At 49.6% G+C, this 17,659-nt stretch overlaps 1 protein-coding gene across 1 annotated transcript in view; it reads right to left on the reverse strand.

Annotated features, from left to right (window-relative positions):
• LOC307044614 (voltage-dependent N-type calcium channel subunit alpha-1B-like) overlaps positions 1-17,659 on the reverse strand; it is a 576,385-nt gene that overhangs the window by 258,988 nt on the left and 299,738 nt on the right. The window contains exons 19-20 of the mRNA XM_079689925.1: positions 3,517-3,552; positions 1,405-2,196 (exon numbers count right to left, since the gene is read on the reverse strand). Of these exons, the coding sequence (XP_079546051.1) occupies positions 1,405-2,196; positions 3,517-3,552 (828 nt within the window). The remainder of the gene's footprint in view (positions 1-1,404; positions 2,197-3,516; positions 3,553-17,659) is intronic.

A 17,659-nucleotide genomic window follows, 5' to 3' on the forward strand; every position in this document is an offset into this window, starting at 1 on the left:
TTTTGAGGTCTTTTATATATCGCTACTGATGCTAGCAAGCCCTGCTTTCAATGCTGATCTTGCTTTACGCTGCGTCACGTTCAATTTCTTCATGGTCAATGAATTCTTCCATTGTCGACTGTTCTTGAGTTTTATTTGAGTTTTTTGTTTTTCTTCGGCTTCGGTGTCCACTCATCTCCTAGTTTATAACATTTGCATATCGAGTTTGTAAAATTGAGTGGGCTTATATTTACCGACTTGGGCGAGCTAAAAGCTAAGCGCCTAACCCGTCTGCCATCTTGCTGGAGACAAACAATATGTAATACTGTAATCTAGGAATCTTTTTTTTTTCTTTCAAAAAAGGAACTGTACCCCATAATGACCAGAACAATATGATTTCACTTTGTTGGCTCTGTTTTGAATCAATACATTTAAAATCACTCCTTGACTGTGAGGTCAGCTTTAAGGATGTTCCATCAAACTATGGCTCTTAAAGGGTAACAGTTCCACGGGCTGGGGACTTTTAATAAAGTAAAATGTATGATTTAAATTCAGAAGGAAGCTCATTCATGTTTGCTGAGATGTGTCATGATGAACATACATCACAACAATAGACAGCATCAGGACTTCATTGGTATATATTAGCTCCTGGTCTGAATATAGCCTTTTGAGGGCAACAGATAGTATTTCTCTGTCCCTTTAACTGTTTACAGATCTGTGAGCAACGCGATGCCCCAGCGTGGAGTTTCCAGACGAGTTCAAGATTGTAGCCGGTTTGTTAGCTGATTTGAAGCTAATCAAAAGCTAAATTGTTGTAAAAAAATTGTCATGAGTTTTAGATTGCATTAGGGCCATACGTATACCTTTTTTACTCCGACTCAGGGCCGTCCCTGGCCAACATGAGGCCCCACGCAAAGTTATATGATGAGACCCTTGACGGGGGGGGGGACTAGTGGAGCCTCGCAGCGGCAAAACCGTGCCGCGCCACACTAATTGCGCCACATTTTCGGGTCAGTTGAGGCACACTTCGCAGGATGAGGCCCCCGTAAGTAAAGTACATCCTTTTGTAAGGGCAGCTGCAGTATGACCTGAAAGTTAAAAGAAGTTTCCTATTTGGAACGTAGCCTCTGTATTTAACCTGCACTTTATTTGTATTTAAATCTGGCTACTGAATTCACAGAATTTACAACCATATACTACATTAAATGATTTACTCTCGTGTATTTTTACTCACCCAATTACTCTCTACTTCACACAACTTGTAAGGCAATATGTACAACACAGTTCCTCTTATGTGAATGGCAAGACCCTCAAATGAAACCTGCTGGTTTGATTTGAACCTCATAGACATTGCTTTCCACTTACTTGAATACAGGACCAAAGGGTCACAGAGTGTCCCTCCATGCAGTGGTTTTCTGTTTTTACCTGTGACTGTGGGTCTTCTCCTTCTCGTTGGACTCCTCCCCTTCAGCTGTGGATTGGCCCCTGGACCCTTGAGTGCGACGCCTTCTCCTCTCTCCATTGGCACCACTGACTCCTCTGGAGTTCCTCTCCCCCTCCCTGTTGGATGAACATCCATTTTTGGGGCAGGATCTTGGATCTCCCTCCTCCCCACTGTTCACTGTCCCGTTGCCCCCCCGGGACTGCCGGTGTGAATGATGATGCCGATGCACTCTCTCGCTCGTGACTCCTCCCCCACCGCTGTCATCCACTGAGCTCTGAAGGTGATGCCTCCTGCCCCCCTCTCGGCTGCGGGACCTCTCGCTCTTTGCCTCTTTGCCCTGGCTGTCGCCGGGCTCTTTAGACCGGCTGTGATGGACGTGGTGCCCCCGATCCTTACTGGTGCCCCCGTTTTCGTTAGCCTCCTCCCTGGTTCTGGCCCGGTCCGTGTCCCTGTGGCGGTGGTGGCGGCGGGGCTGGAGAGGAGCAGGAGGGGGGGGGTCAGTGGCAGCCTCTGCCTCCCCTGGCATGCAGGCATTGTGATGGTGGTGCTGGGGTCCGGCAGGACATGGCCCGTCCAGAGGCTCAACAACCAGGGGCCGGTCCAGGTGGGTCTTCATGTCGGGCCGGATGTGGAGCGCCGAGGCCAGGCGGAGGCGGTCCTCCAGCTCCAGTTCGCTGTAGAGCGCCTCGCAGCTGGCCTGGTTCTGCCTCCTCAGCTGGTTGGCCCTCTGCTCCCACACTGACATGGTCTTCAGTGACTTCTGCTGCTCCTTACTACAGTTGGGGCAGAGGACCAGACAAATCAAAACCCCTCACATTGATGTTATCATATTAAATACTGTGGAAACCACGTTGATGTCAGCGCCACATATTGATCACAACATTTGTTATTTCTACAAAGGGTGTGATCATTTCGTACAGATACACTCACATTCATTTGAGGCATGACACATTCAATATCAATCTTCATTGCACATAATATCATTATATATTTTGTTGTACATTTCAGGATGGTACACATAGTCCCTACATGCTGATGGTTTACAGTATGACCAAGGTGCAATTAAACTTTCAACACAGCCAACACTGGGTCCATTCATCATAGTGAGCTGCAGAGAAAGGAACCGGCATGGCCACGTGACCATGCTTTGACATGCTACTTATTTTCTGTCAGTGTCTCTCTGTAACTCAGTACTTTTGATTAGCTAAATGCATGTACTTCTAATACTTAAAACAGGGCCATCTCCTAACAATGGGAAATTCTATTTCTAAGGTATATTCACACAAAACGTGAAGCAGATAGTGTAGAGGGCAATGAAATATAAAGTTGATGCTAAAACACAAACACATTTGTGCAAGGCGAAGACAATTTTGTGTCATACTGTGAGATGAAATTGTTCAACTCAAGTGAGAAATTCATATGACAATGTGTAGTGAAATCTTATCAGTTCGAGATTATCTTGATGACTGTAATCTGTTGAATTTGAATCAGAAATTAAGGAGTAAGTGTAGTTATCTGTGGGCAGCTCTCATGAACAATTCACATTTTGCCATTGGAGGTGTCACGTTAAACGCCCACATCATGATGTAGTTATTTCAGCATCCTTTTGATCTTTGTATGGCAATTAAGTAAACACAATGTATTTTGGGTTATTATCGCTCTAGTAGACCAGAGAAATTGGACTTGTAGCTTTAATGATGTAGAGTTTCCCTTTGCATTTGGTGTGAACACAGCATCCTAATGCCATATCTTTAATAAGCATTTCATTTGAGAATTCAATATCTAAGTTACGTATAAAGATAGGAAAGAGAAAATAAAGCCCTTCAGTAGCTTTATTCTTACTCACCTTCTACACACTGTATGTAAAACTTCAATAGTAAGCACCCTACCATACTCCTGCTAAGAAGCTGATGAACAATATGAATCAGAAAAGCATGTCACATGGTGTTCATGTCAAGGATGCATGACACTGTGTTTTTGTGTCATTTAGATTCTTAAATGTATTGTTGCCAAGCATGTAAATGACGACATGATTGTTTTTCTGCATATGATTATTATCATGGACCACCTCTCTAGCAGGCGGTTGGGTTTACCTCAGGTAGTGATGGACTGGGGTACAGACATAACTCCTACAAACACAAAAAGGAACAAAAACATAAACAGAGGGAGAGAAGGAACTTCAAAGATACAGAAACAGTTTACAGACACAAACACAGAGGGGCTAATAAGCATCAAAAACCTACAAGGGCAGAAACATGTGCAGTACAGATTGAAAACCATACAAAACCCTACAACAAGATGTTTTAGCTGAGAAGAAGCAGGGAAATAATATTGGGGACAGGAGAGAACGATACGTCCATAAATACACAATACATGCTACCCGTGCAGTCATGTGACTGTGTTAAAGTGGAGGGTTTGGGTGGTGTCAATGTGGCTGCAGGTGCTGCTTCTCTTAGTGGGATGTCACTGATTCTACTCAGGCAGAGGGGGTTATTACAGTGACCTTGTTTTTATTTGCAGTTCTTTTGATATCTCAATACGTTTAAATAAGGAAAAAGTGTGTGACCATTTATCTATAAACTTGTGACATTGGTCTTATTTAAACTGCAAGTATGTTTAATCAACCTGATAACCAACCTGATAGTCCAATAGCGACGCTTGGTCAGGGTCTTTTGGTCCTTCAGCTTCATAAACGTACGCAAAGAGCTTTCAACTGATTGCAATGTATTCCCATCAGCGGCGGTATTTGACGCTCAGGGACGCATCGCATCGGTCCATGTCGGCGGTAGTTAAAGGCAATGTGAGCGTCCATTCCCATTGGGTAACGGAGAATTTTAGACCCGGAAATAAGTATTCTCCTTACTGTCGATTGATTTTACAGTGATATCTGCACTACTCATCAACTCAAAAACACCAGATTATCCTTGTTAATTACACAACATTGATTGGTTTAAATTGTGTACAATGCTTTTGTGTTTTTCCCCTTCGATTCTGAGAAACAAATAGTTGTATCGGAGTTTAGGATGGCCGAAGACACTACACTACCCATAATCCTCAGCTATAGTTTGAGACTACACCATGCGCTTTGCTCGACAAACCCCTTGATTAGTCCTCAAGCTCTGTGATTGGTTGACCTCCGACTGTATTCCATAAAAAAAAAACGTTTCGTAAAAGATAAAATCATACTTTATTCAGCTGGTGCTTGCTTTACTCTTTGAAAGTCATCACATAAATGCATTGTAATAAATGGTTCGGCTGCATTACATATTACACATCTGGCTTAGTTCTTTATCTATCTACAGAGATTGGGCCTCAGAATAGACCAGAAACTATTCTTTTACTGTTCTGTATTAATTTCACAATAAAGTTAATAGTAATATTTTTTGGGATATTATTACTTTTTATTAACTAGACAGCTGGGTCATGTTAAGACCATCTTTTCTGGTTGCTGTGGGTTTTTCCCATCGCCTTTGTGTTACAAATATCAAAACAATATAAGTGTGGTTGTCTGTGGATAACAAAATATATCCGTCGTAAACTAAACCGGAAATAGCAGTATATTTGATTGTGTTAACACTGTAAACTTGACAGCTTTTTAACCCGGACCACCTACTGGTTGAAGCACGTTATTACACGTTTAGAGTAATTGCAATGCAGGTAGATTGTTTTGTTTTTTAATTACTGTTTTTAAATGCCTTTTTCTTAATGTCTTTCATTTTTGTAAAGCACTTTGAATTGCCTTGTGTTGAAAGGTGCTGTAGAAATAAACTTGCCTTGCCTTGCCTAAGGTCTGCTGCATGCTTTGTTGAATGTGTTATATTTGATGAACACATTTAAATATTAAGAGTACATACAAATTAGGGGGAAATTAGAAGGTCAATGATAGAAATATACAATAGAACATATCAAGAAGATACTGTAAATGGTCTCTACAATAAAACAATTTAGTGCCGGATGTACAAAGATATTAATAGGAGGATGTGCAATACAGACACACTTATTAGGCTTTATTAAAACATTAAATAATACTTTAGGTTAAGGTCTTCTTTTAAATACATGAAAGCAAAAAGTGTTGGGGGTATCTACAGATAAATATTAAGCCTGACAAAGTACTTAACGTTTAATATATTGCATGGTTTGTTTTGGGACTTGACAATCAACTTTCCTACAATGCTAACTATGTTGAAGCACTTATTTTAACCGATATTATACATATTTCCTATGCTCTTATAAGATGTATGTAGATAGAATAAGAAATGTGCAGAATATGACCACCATGTTTAATGGTGGAGGTACACACATATTGATAGATGTCTTGTAATGCACTGTTGAGGAACTTGCGACCCAAGTTTTTCATTCATTGCATAACACCGTAGTTGTGTATATGATATGTCAATAAACCTTTGAAAATCTTGAAAGGGATGTGCAAAATAGCCATTATATACAGTTTTTAATGAACGATTAGAGAATAACGAGTAATGAATATGCTTTATAGGGATCTGCAGATCCATTTGTTGTCTTTTCAGGCACCAACTATCAAATATCTCGCCTGATTGTTTGCACTTGACAATCACCTTCACTGAATTGTACTCAGCTGTAACTAAAGTCTGATTTAAGGGTTGTTTATATTTCACATCATTAATCCAAATCTGTAAAGTAACTAAAATCAATGTAGTGGAGTAAAAATACCAGGTTAACCTTAAAGAAAGCCCTCAGGATTACAAAAGATCCCCACCACCCCAGCCACAAACTGTTCTGTCTGCTGCCGTCTGGCAGGCGGTACCGCAGCATCCAGACTAAAACCAACAGACTCAGGGACAGTTTCATCCCACAGGCAAGAAGACTATTAAACACCTGAACTTTTGAAACAACATCCATAACATTAATCTTGTCACATCATGGCCCTGGCTGATCGCCTCACTCCCTCACCTGTATATTTTTGCTCCCTGTTAATCACCTGCCTGGCCTCAATGAGCCTCAGCTGTCCCTAATCATCACTCCTCACCTCTGTATTTAGTCTGTGCTGTTTACTTGGTCAGTGCCAGTTTGTCTTGTCTGTATAGCAGAGAGTGCTCCAATAATTGCTGTTCCTGAAACTGATCAGTATAATTACCCAATTCTCAAATATTTTGACTGAAATTTACCAAATATATTAAGGATATCTTAAAAATATAATTTGTTAGTCAAATACTCATTTATTTTCGTGTAATCAACTTAAATAATAGTAATAATTTAACACAAAATTAACTGTTGTATTTTTAAGCATTTATTTTGGTATGTCCAACTCAAACAATTACTTTGGTGATATTTAGAGATTTTATTAAGGTAATATAGCTTTTTATTATTGTGATATCTACAAAGCCACTGATTTAGTTTTTAGAGTGTACTCCTGCACTCGGTCAAGAAACCGGGGAATCAGCGGGACTGGGGGGAAGGCGTACAGCAGTCCCCTGGGCCATGGAAGATGTGTGAACGCGTCCACCCCCAGTTGGGGGAGGTCTCGCGCTGACAGGGAGAACCAGAGGGCGCATTGCGCATTCCCGTGTGTGGCGAACAGATCCGCCTTCGCCCTCCCGAACCGGCTCCAAATCTGGGCGATCAGCTCGGGATGTAGGCTCCAGTCCTCCTGGTGAGGAACTCCTCTGGACATGAGGTCTGCCCCTTTGTTCAACTCGCCGGGCACATACAGTGCTCTGATGGAGAGTAGGTGCGCGCGCGCCCAGATCAACAGCCGTCTGGCTGTGTTGAGAAGCTATGCTGAGCGTACCCCGCCCTGGCGATTAATGTAGGCTGCCGCGGCTCTGTTGTCTGTGTGAATCAATACATGTTGATTCTGCAGCTGCGAGGCAAAATGCTGAATTACTCTCCGTACGGAGATCAATTCCAGCACGTTTATGTGGAAGGACATGTGAGTCGGCCACTGTCCCCCCACTGCCCGCGACATGCACGTTCCTCCCCACCCTGAGAGAGATGCGTCTGTGAACACTGAGATGTGTGACGTTACTCTGCCCAGGGCCACACCCTCTGACAGGACGTGGGGACTTTTCCAATAGGTTAAGTCTGAACCCACGGAGAGAGGGATGACCACCATGCGCCTCCTCGGTCGCACGGGGTCGATGCGTAGGCGAATAAACCACCTCTGGAGTCTTCTAATGTGAAGGAGACCCAGGGGAATCACCCCGTGGTCGGCTGCCATGATGCCGAGCAGCCTCATCACGGAGAGGGCTGTCACCACGCTGCGGGGTGTGACGCGTCGAAGGCGAGCTGTCAGCGTCTCCACTCTCTGCCGTGAGAGTCGCGCTCTCATGCGGACTGAGTTCAATTCCACACCCAGGTAAACAATACTCTGGGAGGGAAGAGGACAGCTCTTTTTCCAGTTTATCATGGAACCCAGCTTTGACAGATGCGATATGAGCTGTACCGTCTGTAAAGCCACTTCCTCCCTGGAGCAAGCCATCAGCAGCAGGTCGTCCAGGTAAAACACTACTCTCATCCCTCCTCTGTGAAGCGGCTGCGATGCCGTCTCTACACACTTTGAAAAGGTGCGAGGAGCCAGGGAATAACCGAACGGCAGACGGTTGTACTGGTACGATATTCCCTGGAATGAAAACCGCAGGAATTTCCTGTGTTGTGGGATGATGGGTACGTGGAAGTATGCATCCTTTAGGTCTATAGAGGTGAACCAGTCTCCCTGGTGAACACACTCTAGCACCCTTTGGACCGTCAGCATGTGAAACAGCCTTTTCATTATTGCCTCGTTGAATGCTGATAGGTCGAGGACGGGTCTCATTCCCCCCGTCTTTTTCGGGATAAGAAAGTAGCGGGAGTAATACCCCTGATTTTCTTCCCCTCGGGGAACCCTGGAAATAGCCTCTTTCAACAGGAGTTCCCGTAGCTCTGCTTGGAGCGCCCGACACTGTTCCCGGGATGACAGGCGTGTCTCCTGTATCCCGTTGAACTGTAGGGGGGGGAGGCGAACTACAGGGTGTACCCTCTGTTGATCAGCCTGCTCATCCATCTGTCCATCAGACACACGCGCTGCCACTCCGAGAAACACTCCAGAGAAAGACGCCAGAGCCCTCGCCGCCGCTGCCCGTGAGGCAACCCAAGGTGGGCCTAGAGCGAAAGGGCTGTGAGGGGACCTCCACACGCTGCTTTTCACTCTGACTCTCATCGTGAGGCGCGTACACGCTCAGAGGATGAGTGGAGGTGAGTGCAGTAATATCCACATGAGGCGTTAACACGGCGCTCATGGGCTTATTGTGACCGTGTGTAGGTGGCATATCTCGGACAGAGGAATGCCGCGAGGTCTGTGGTTTAATAACCGAAAAGTTATAACCATCAGGCCTCCGCAGCGAACCCCGCTGCCTACTATTCAACAGATTGGAGGCAGCTGGCGTAGTTACTGCGCTCTTTAACTTCTTAACCGATAGATTAAAATGTGCAGGCTTTTGCAACGAACCCTGCTGGCTATTAACCGATAGGTCATAGGCAGCTGGTTCACCCAGAGTTGGGGATATGTGAAACACATTTGAAACTGATGACAAAAGGTTGGAAATTAAGCTTCTTTTATTTCCTTCACACTCCCCCCCAAACCGTCAGGGCCGGCTCTGCTTCCTCGGCGGTTGTCGTGGAGCAGACGACGAACGGGAGTACCTCACTCCCTTTTGACCCCCCCTCTCCACTGGTGGGGGGCGGAGGCGGGGGACGGTGCCCCTGCCGCCACCCCTGCCGCCGCCGACGGGCGAGTCTGCCGCCTCGGCTGTCTCTCTGCCTGCCGCTGTGGCCGGGTTGGCCGCTGCTGCTGCTGCTGCTGCTGCCGCTGGTGCCGCTGCGGCTTCGACGCAGGCTGGAGCCAGCCAACATGCTGGCGGATATCATCCGCCTGCTCCGCTGCCGCTTTCATGGACTCTACCATGGCCAAAAACTGGGGTCCGAACAGCCCTTCCGAGCTGATCGGAGCGTCCAGCAAGACCTTCCTGGCCGGCTCTGTAACAGCCGCCTGTTGCAGCCAGAGGTGGCGCTGGATCTGCGTCATCCACGCTTCGATCCTCGCCTGGGAGACAGCCACGGACGCGTACAGCGTGAGCGCCGTGCTGGCCGCCTTGCCGATTTCCTCCGCCTCCTCTGGAGCCACGGAGGTGGACCGCTCCACCAGCGTAACCACAGAGTTTGCCAGCAACACAATGTTATTCGCCGCCGCAGACGCCTGAACTGCACACTGGTGCGCCCAGTCAGCCTGGCGGGCGACATACTGGTCCTTGGGGGAGGCCAACACAGGGCGCCGTCCGGCGACCAAGTTGGCCTGCTTAACCCCAAATAACGCCGTCAAGCTCGGCACCAGAGCGGGGGTGGTTGCGAAACCCTCATCAGTGAATCCCTCCACCTTGGTGAAGGGAACAAAGGTGGCCACCGGAGCCCTCAGGGTCCTCGGGTTCGCCGCAGCCCCCTCCTGGTACCTCCTAATGGCTGGGAAGCGCGGCCAGATCGGGTCACTCCTGCCCGTCTGAACCCGGGAAAAAACTCCGGCCATGTCATCCAGAGCTACCCTTTCCCGTCCTAGGGGAACGAGGAGACCCTTGCAGGCTGCCGCCTTGCCGATGATCTCCGGCAGCTCCAGCATGATGCCCCCCAACGCCGGCAGTGCCGTGGCAACGGAGAAGGGGACCGCGTGCTCGGCCGCCAAACCCGTACCTCGCTCCGACCCCGTCTCCCCCGTCCGGGGGGGAGGGGAGAGCCGCATGGCTAGCCATGGAGGGAGACGGGGTAGGAGTCGCCGCGGCAGCTAGAGCGTCCGCTCTTCGCTGCCTGTCGGCTGATGGGAGACGGGGACAATGCGAACACGCAACCTGCTGGCTGAGAGCCGCGTATGTGTGCTCTGGCCCCAGACAGGATTTGCATATCGCGTGTAGGTCATAGCTCATGATGTACCCCGTTTTACATGAGGGACAATCACGGACACAATTGTTGCTCAAGACTTTAATTCCTTTCCTGTGCTTCAGTACTGCTGATGGTTGCTGAAGAAAAGAGGGAGCAGATTGCCGGGCCACCTTCCTATTTATAACGGAAGGAGGCCCGAGGGTGGGGCCCACCTTGCGGGTGGGCGTGGACTACAAGTGTTTCAGTGCTGCGCGGGGGCGCAGGGGGATTACCCAATAGCGATAGCCTTAGAGGGCGAAGCCATATACGAAATAGAACTGGCCAGCATGGACTCAGCCGACCAGGATTCTGTGCAGACTGCTCTTCAGAGTCAAGGGTGCAGGATTTATCACCAAGAGCAGGAACTTACCGGGCTTCGCCAGGAATTAAGGTTGATGGCCGAGAGACAGGAGTCTGTTTTTTCGTCTTCTGGTGGGCAAGTCTGTTATTTGGTCGAAGATATCCCAAAACTACTCCAGCCAAGTCCTCCAGCTCCCCCATCGCCTGTTTTCCCAGTGGATCCTACTCCAGTCCAATCTCCAACTCCGACCCTGTCCCCTCACCTCTCCCGACCAGAGCGGTTTTCTGGGGATTCCGGTGATTGTCGGGCTTTCCTGGCTCAGTGCGGCCTCCACTTTGAGCTCCAGGCTGCATGCTACCCATCTGAGCGCTCAAGGGTGGCATACATTGTCTCCCACCTTTCTGGCCGAGCTGAGGCTTGGGCGACGGCAGAGTGGGTGCGAAGGACTCCTATGTGTGACTCCCTCGATCTCTTCTCTGAGACCTTCACCAAGATCTTCCAGCACATCCCAACAGGGTGGGAGGCAGCCAGAGCAATCGTTGAATTGTGCCAGGGTAAGCAGAGGGTTTATGACTATTCTATAAAGTTCCGTACCCTGGCAGCGGACAGTGACTGGAACCAATCAGCATTGTTTGATGTTTTCCTTTATGGATTGTCCGGCACATTAAAGGATCAGTTAGCTCCCCTTGAGCTTCCAGCTGATTTGGACTCCCTAATTTCATTGACTATTAAGATTGACAAGCGACTGATAGAGAGGGAGCGAGAGGGAGACACTGCGATTCCCTGTTTCTCCCACAAGAGGCAGTCTTCGCCCAGCACTTCCTCCTCAAGGAATCACCCCAGGCCCTGGCTTCCGTCTACAGGGCCTCTGTTGCCCCCTGCTGTTCCAGAGGAGCGCATGCAGCTCGGCTTTACCAAGCTGACTCCTGAAGAGCGACAGCGCCGCCTGCGGGAGGGTAGGTGCTTCTACTGTGGTGAAAGGAGACACTCAGTCACCAACTGTCACCTACTAAAAGATCTGGCTCGTCAGTAAAGAAGAGGGCACTGGTGAGCCGCACTACACTTAATGTTAGTCCCTCACGTTGTCTCCCAAATGTCACTCTTTCTTTGTCTTCTTTGGTTCTCAGGCATCCTGTTTTGGTAGACTCTGGCTCAGATGCCAGTTTTATAGACTTTGAATTGGCTAAGAAGCTGAACCTTGAGACCTTCCCCCTTCCAAGACCAATGGAAGCAAGTGCCTTGGATGGCCGTCTTCTCTGTAGGGTAACTCACCACACCCAACCTCTTCAGCTAAGTTTCCAGGATGGTCCCACTGAGCTTCTCGTCTTTCATGTTTTTCAGTCCCCCAAACACCCAATCATTTTGGGGTACCCCTGGCTTACCCTACATAACCCCAACATAGACTGGTCCACTGGCAAGATTATTGATGGGTGTAAGGGCTGTTTAAGTACCTGTTTTCCATCAAAATGTTCCCTGACTGCTCCTCCAGCTGTCACTGTAATTCAAGACATTTCAGATCCTGATTACCCTGACATTTCCAAGGTCCCTCAGTGTTACCATGACCTTAAGGATGTTTTTAACAAGGCCAGAGCCACCTCGCTGCCCCCTCATCGTGTGCACGATTGTGCTATCGACTTGTTACTATGCTCTTCACCACCCAGGGGTTGTCTTTATTCCCTATCTGCTCCAGAGACACGGGCGATGAAGGAATATGTGGAGTCTTCACTTGCCGCTGGATTAATTAGACCTTCTTCCTCTCCCTCTGGAGCCGGATTTTTCTTTGTGTCAAAGAAGGACAAGTCACTTCGCCCCTGCATTGACTATCGAGGTTTGAACGACATTACCATCAAGAACAGGTATCCCCTTTCTCTTATGTCATCAGCTATCAACCAGTTACAAGGTGCTAAGATCTTTACCAAGTTAGATATTATAAATGCTTATCATCTGGTGAGAATAAGGGAGGGGGATGAATGGAAAACTGCTTTTAACACCTTTGGCCTCACAAATGCCCCAGCTGTGTTTCAGACTTTGATCAATGATGTACTTCGAAACATGCTTAACATCTTCGTTTTTGTGTACCTGGATGACATCCTCATCTTCTCCCCTGACAAAACGACCCACAGAGATCATGTACGCCGTGTCCTACAGCGTCTCCTGGACTACCACCTCTTTGTCAAGGCCGAGAAGTGTGAGTTTGATGTTTTTGTACTGTTTCATTTTTGGGCTTTATTGTGTCAGTGGGCAATGTTTTGATTGATCCGGCTAAGGTTAATGCATTTTTTAGGGTTCGCCAACTTCTATAGGCGATTCATAAGAAACTTTAGCACTGTTGCTGCTCCATTGCATGCACTAACCTCCCCAAACACAAGGTTTCAGTGGACCTCTCAGTTGGACCAAGCCTTCCAGAGGCTCAAGAAGGCCTTCACCACGGCCTCTATACTGATCCTCCCGGACCCATGTCTGCAGTTTGTGGTGGAGGTGGACGCTTCAGATGTGGGGGTTGGTGCTGTGCTCTCCCAGCGCTCCAGAGAGGACAACAAGGTTCACCCATGTGCTTTCCTCTCCCGGAAGCTTTCTCCTGCTGAGAAGAATTACGATGTGGGGAATCGAGAGCTGTTGGCTGTTAAGGTGGCACTGGAGGAGTGGCGTCACTGGTTAGAGGGAGCTGAAGTGGCATTTCTTGTGTCGACCGATCACAAGAATCTGGAGTACCTGCGCACAGCGAAGAGACTCAACCCTCGTCAAGCCAGATGGGCTCTTTTTTTTAATCGGTTCAACTTTTCACTGTCTTATCGTCCTGGTTCTAAAAACACTAAGCCTGATGCTTTTTCCCGTCTCTTTGATACGGGCTCTGACCATTCTCCCCCCACTACCATCCTGCCTCCCTCATGTATGGTGGGTGCTGTTACCTGGGCTATTGAGGAGAGGGTCAGAGAAGCAAATGTTGGTAACCAAGGGCCGAATGGTTGCCCTCAGAACAGGTCGTTTGTGCCCTCTCCTCTTCGCTCTCAGGTTATCCACTGGGCTCATGCGTCCCCTCTCTCCTGCCATCCGGGGATCAAACGGACCATGTTTGTGGTCAAGCAACGCTTCTGGTGGCCCAAGATGGAGAGTGAAGTGGGGAGTATGTTGCTGCCTGCCCGGTGTGTGCTCGGAACAAAGTTTCTCGTCGGCCTTCCCCTGGTCTCCGACGTCCCCTTTCTGTACCTACTCGCCCTTGGTCGGACGTCTCTCTGGACTTTGTAACGGGTCTTCCCCTGTCCCAAGGTAACACAACCATTTTGACCATTGTCGACATATTCTCAAAGTTGGTGCATTTTGTTCCTCTGCCCAAGTTACCCTCTGCCAAGGAAATGGCGGAGGTTGTCCTGTCCAATGTTTTCCGGTTACATGGCTTCCCTAAAGATGCTGTGTCGGATCGGGGTCCCCAGTTTGTCTCCAAGTTTTGGAAAGAGTTCTGTGCTCTCCTGGGTGCCACCGTTAGCCTCTCCTCCGGCCATCACCCTCAGTCCAACGGACAGACAGAGCGGCTCAACCAGGAGTTAGAGACCGGTCTGCACTGTCTCGTCTCTCAGAACCCCACTACTTGGAGCAAGAATCTTATCTGGGTTGAGTATGCGCACAACACATTGCCTTGCTCTTCTACTGGTCTTTCCCCATTTCAGTGTGCTTATGGCTACCAACCACCCCTGTTTCCGTCCCTGGAGGGAGAGGTCAGGGTTCCTTCGGCCTTGGCACTGATTCGGAGGTGCCGTAGCATCTGGACTGGGGCTAGACAAGTGCTGCTTAGGACGTCTGCTTGTTACAAGACGGCAGCAGACCGCAGACGGATCCCTGCTCCCACCTATCGTGTCGGCCAGAGAGTATGGCTCTCCACTCAGGACCTTCCTCTTCGAGTCGAGTCCCGTAAATTGGCTCCTCGCTTTGTTGGTCCCTTCCCTGTCTCAAAGATTATTAATCCTGTTGCTGTGAGACTCAAGCTTCCCTGGTCCATGAGGTCGCACCCAACATTCCATGTGGCTCGGATCAAGCAGGTCAAAGAGAGCCCTCTGGTCCCTGCCTCCAGACCCCCACCGCCCCCCCGGTTCATCGATGGAAGGCCAGTTTATTCTGTCAAGAGCCTCTTGGCGGCTCGCCGGCGGGGTCGTGGACGCCAGTATCTGGTGGATTGGGAAGGCTATGGTCCTGAGGAGAGGGAATGGGTATCTTCAAAGAACATTGTCGACCCAGACCTCAACCGGGATTTCCACAGGCATCATCCAGACAAGCCTGGACCGTCCGGTGCCGGTCGTTGAGGGGGGGGTACTGTCACATCCTGGCCCTGGCTGATCGCCTCACTCCCTCACCTATGTATTTTCGTTCCCTGTTAATCACCTACCTGGCCTCAATGAGCCTCAGCTGTCCCTAATCATCACTCCTCACATGTGAATTTAGTCTGTGCTGTTTCCTCGGTCAGTGCCAGTTTGTCTTGTCTGTATAGCAAAGAGCGCTCCATGTTACTCTCCTGACGTAAGCTATTGTTCTAGCTCCTTAACATTTGTACCAACCTAGTTGGTTGTTTTTTTGTTTCTTCTTTAGTAGTTTTCCGCCAACTTAGTTGTTTGTTTTTCGTTACTTCCAGTCAATACCTTTTTCGATCATTGCCTGTTTTATTTGCACCTTTTGGATTAAACGCTTGACTAAAGACCTTTTTGCCTGGTTGTGCTCTTGAGTCCTATTTTTTGCTCGTGCCCGTACTTGTGCTTGATAATCTGGCTGCAATTTCTAAATTATTTATCTAATATGTCTGTGGCAGCGGGGTGTGGTTTGGGCGCTGGCTGCTGGAGTGAAGGGAGTGGCTCGGCCGGAGGCCAGACAGCTGATCGGAATCAGGTAATCAGTGCAGGAAGAAAAGCATGTCGTAACCTGGTTCTGGTCTGTTATGCAGTAGGCGGGATCCTGGAAGGTCGCCAAAGGATCTGTGAAGTTTCCCACCCGGGCAACGTTTGAGACCCGCGCATATTATTGTTTGGAGTTAATAAACGCCTGTGTTTCACCAACCTGCTCTTTCCGTCCTGATTTGAACCCTGTGTGAGCGGAGAGGCTCACAGTGGCACCTGAACAGGGACCTGATGTCGGAAGGAGAAACCCAGCTGGGTCAGGCCCTCCAACGTCTCGCTCACATGCAGGAGACCACTACAGCATTACAGCGACAGCAGAGCGAGGCTCTGCTCGGGATCGCCTCGAGCCAGCGCGAGGACCGGGCTCTCCTACGGGAGCTGCTGCAGCGTCTTGCCGCTCGGGAGGGCTATCCCGCTACCAACCCGGCCCGACCGCCTTCAATTGCCCTCCAGAAATTGACGGCAGAGGATGATCCGGAGGCATACCTGGACATATTTGAGGGCACAGCGGCGGCGTGCGGGTGGCCGGAGGAGGAGTGGGCAGCGCGGCTATTGCCTCTGCTATCCGGGAGTGCGCAGCTAGCCGCCCACAGCCTGCCAGCAGCCTCTCGGCATGTGTACCGGCATCTGAGGAAGGCCATCCTGGACCGGCTTGGCAGCACGCCAGAGGGACATTGCCGCCGGTTCCGGGCCCTCACCTTCGAGGACGATGACCGGCCCTTCTCCTACGCGCAGCGCCTCCTGGATGCAGCGAGCCGCTGGTTCCAGCCGGGGGTGCGCTCCGCTGAAGAAGTCGTCGGGCAGGTGGCGCTGGAGCAGTTAATCGCCGGCCTGCCATCTTCGACGGCGAATTGGGTCCAGTGCCATCGCCCCGCCAACCTGGAAGCAGCCGTCGTCCTTGCGGAGGACCACCTCTCGCTTCCCCGGCGGAGCATGAAAGAGGAGCCCCGACCACCAGCCGTCTCAGCGGGCAGACCCGTCCCAGCCCCGAGGAGGAGGTTTCCTGGAGCAGCTGCCCTTCCCTCCCCACCATCTCACGGCCCCAACCCCGCAGCCCCGACACTTTCCCCCCTAGCTCTACCTTACCCTCCTGTTTTTATCTCTCCCCAAGGTCCGGCCTACGCTTCTGGTCGTCCGGCACCACGGGGGGCTCCTCAGACGTCAGGGCAGGATTGCTGGCGGTGCGGGCAGCCCGGCCACTTCCGACGGGAGTGTCCTCTCATGGAGGTCGGACAGCTGGTTCGGGTTGCAGGACCGCCAGTTGCCGCCCCCGATTTGGAAGGGACGTACCGTATACCGGTATGTATACAGGGGGGTACACACCAGGCTCTGATGGACACGGGCTGTAATCAGACGATGATACATCAGCACCTGGTTCGGCCTGGGGCATTGATTGAAGCATCGTGGGTGAAGGTGAGGTGTGTGCATGGGGATATTCACCAGTACCCGGAGGTGACGCTGGAAATTTCTTATAAGGGGAAAAAGCATAGAGTCAGGGCTGGAGTTAGCACTCGCCTTACGCACCCTCTGATTTTGGGAACGAATTGGCCGGGGTTTGCTAAGCTAGCGGGGGCTATGGGGGTGCGTTCACGGACGGCAGGGAAATGTGAGTTGTGTGCTGTGTTTAGTGGAGAGTCGGAGGCGGCTGACGACATCGAGGGGGAAACGGACACGGAGGGGGCCGCGGAGGTCCCTCTGGACCCGCTGGTGTTTCCTGTGGAAGATTTCCCCCTCGAACAGTCGAGGGACGAGACCCTTCAGCACGCCTTCGGTCAGGTGGTGAGTATTGATGGCTCCCAGCTACACCCAAACGCAGCACTCACTCACCCACACTTTACGGTGGTTAGGGACAGGTTGTATCGTGTAAGCCGTGACACACAGACAGGAGAGATAAATACCCAGTTGTTGGTGCCAAAAAGCCGTCGGGAAATGGTTTTCCAGGCGGCTCATTATAACCCCATGTCAGGTCACCTAGGGCAGTGGTTCTCAAAGTGGGGTCCGCGACCCCCCGGGGGTCCGTGGCACTCTGCCAGGGGGTCCGTGAAAAGTTTTCAGATTCATTAGTTTAAATTATCATATCATTTTTTTTTCATTTTTTTTTTTTTTACAAAAGGCTTCATAGTTCAACAAATAATA

Source organism: Notothenia rossii, assembly GCF_949606895.1.
Source record: "Notothenia rossii genome assembly, chromosome: 6".
In the NCBI taxonomy this organism is placed as follows: domain Eukaryota; kingdom Metazoa; phylum Chordata; class Actinopteri; order Perciformes; family Nototheniidae; genus Notothenia; species Notothenia rossii.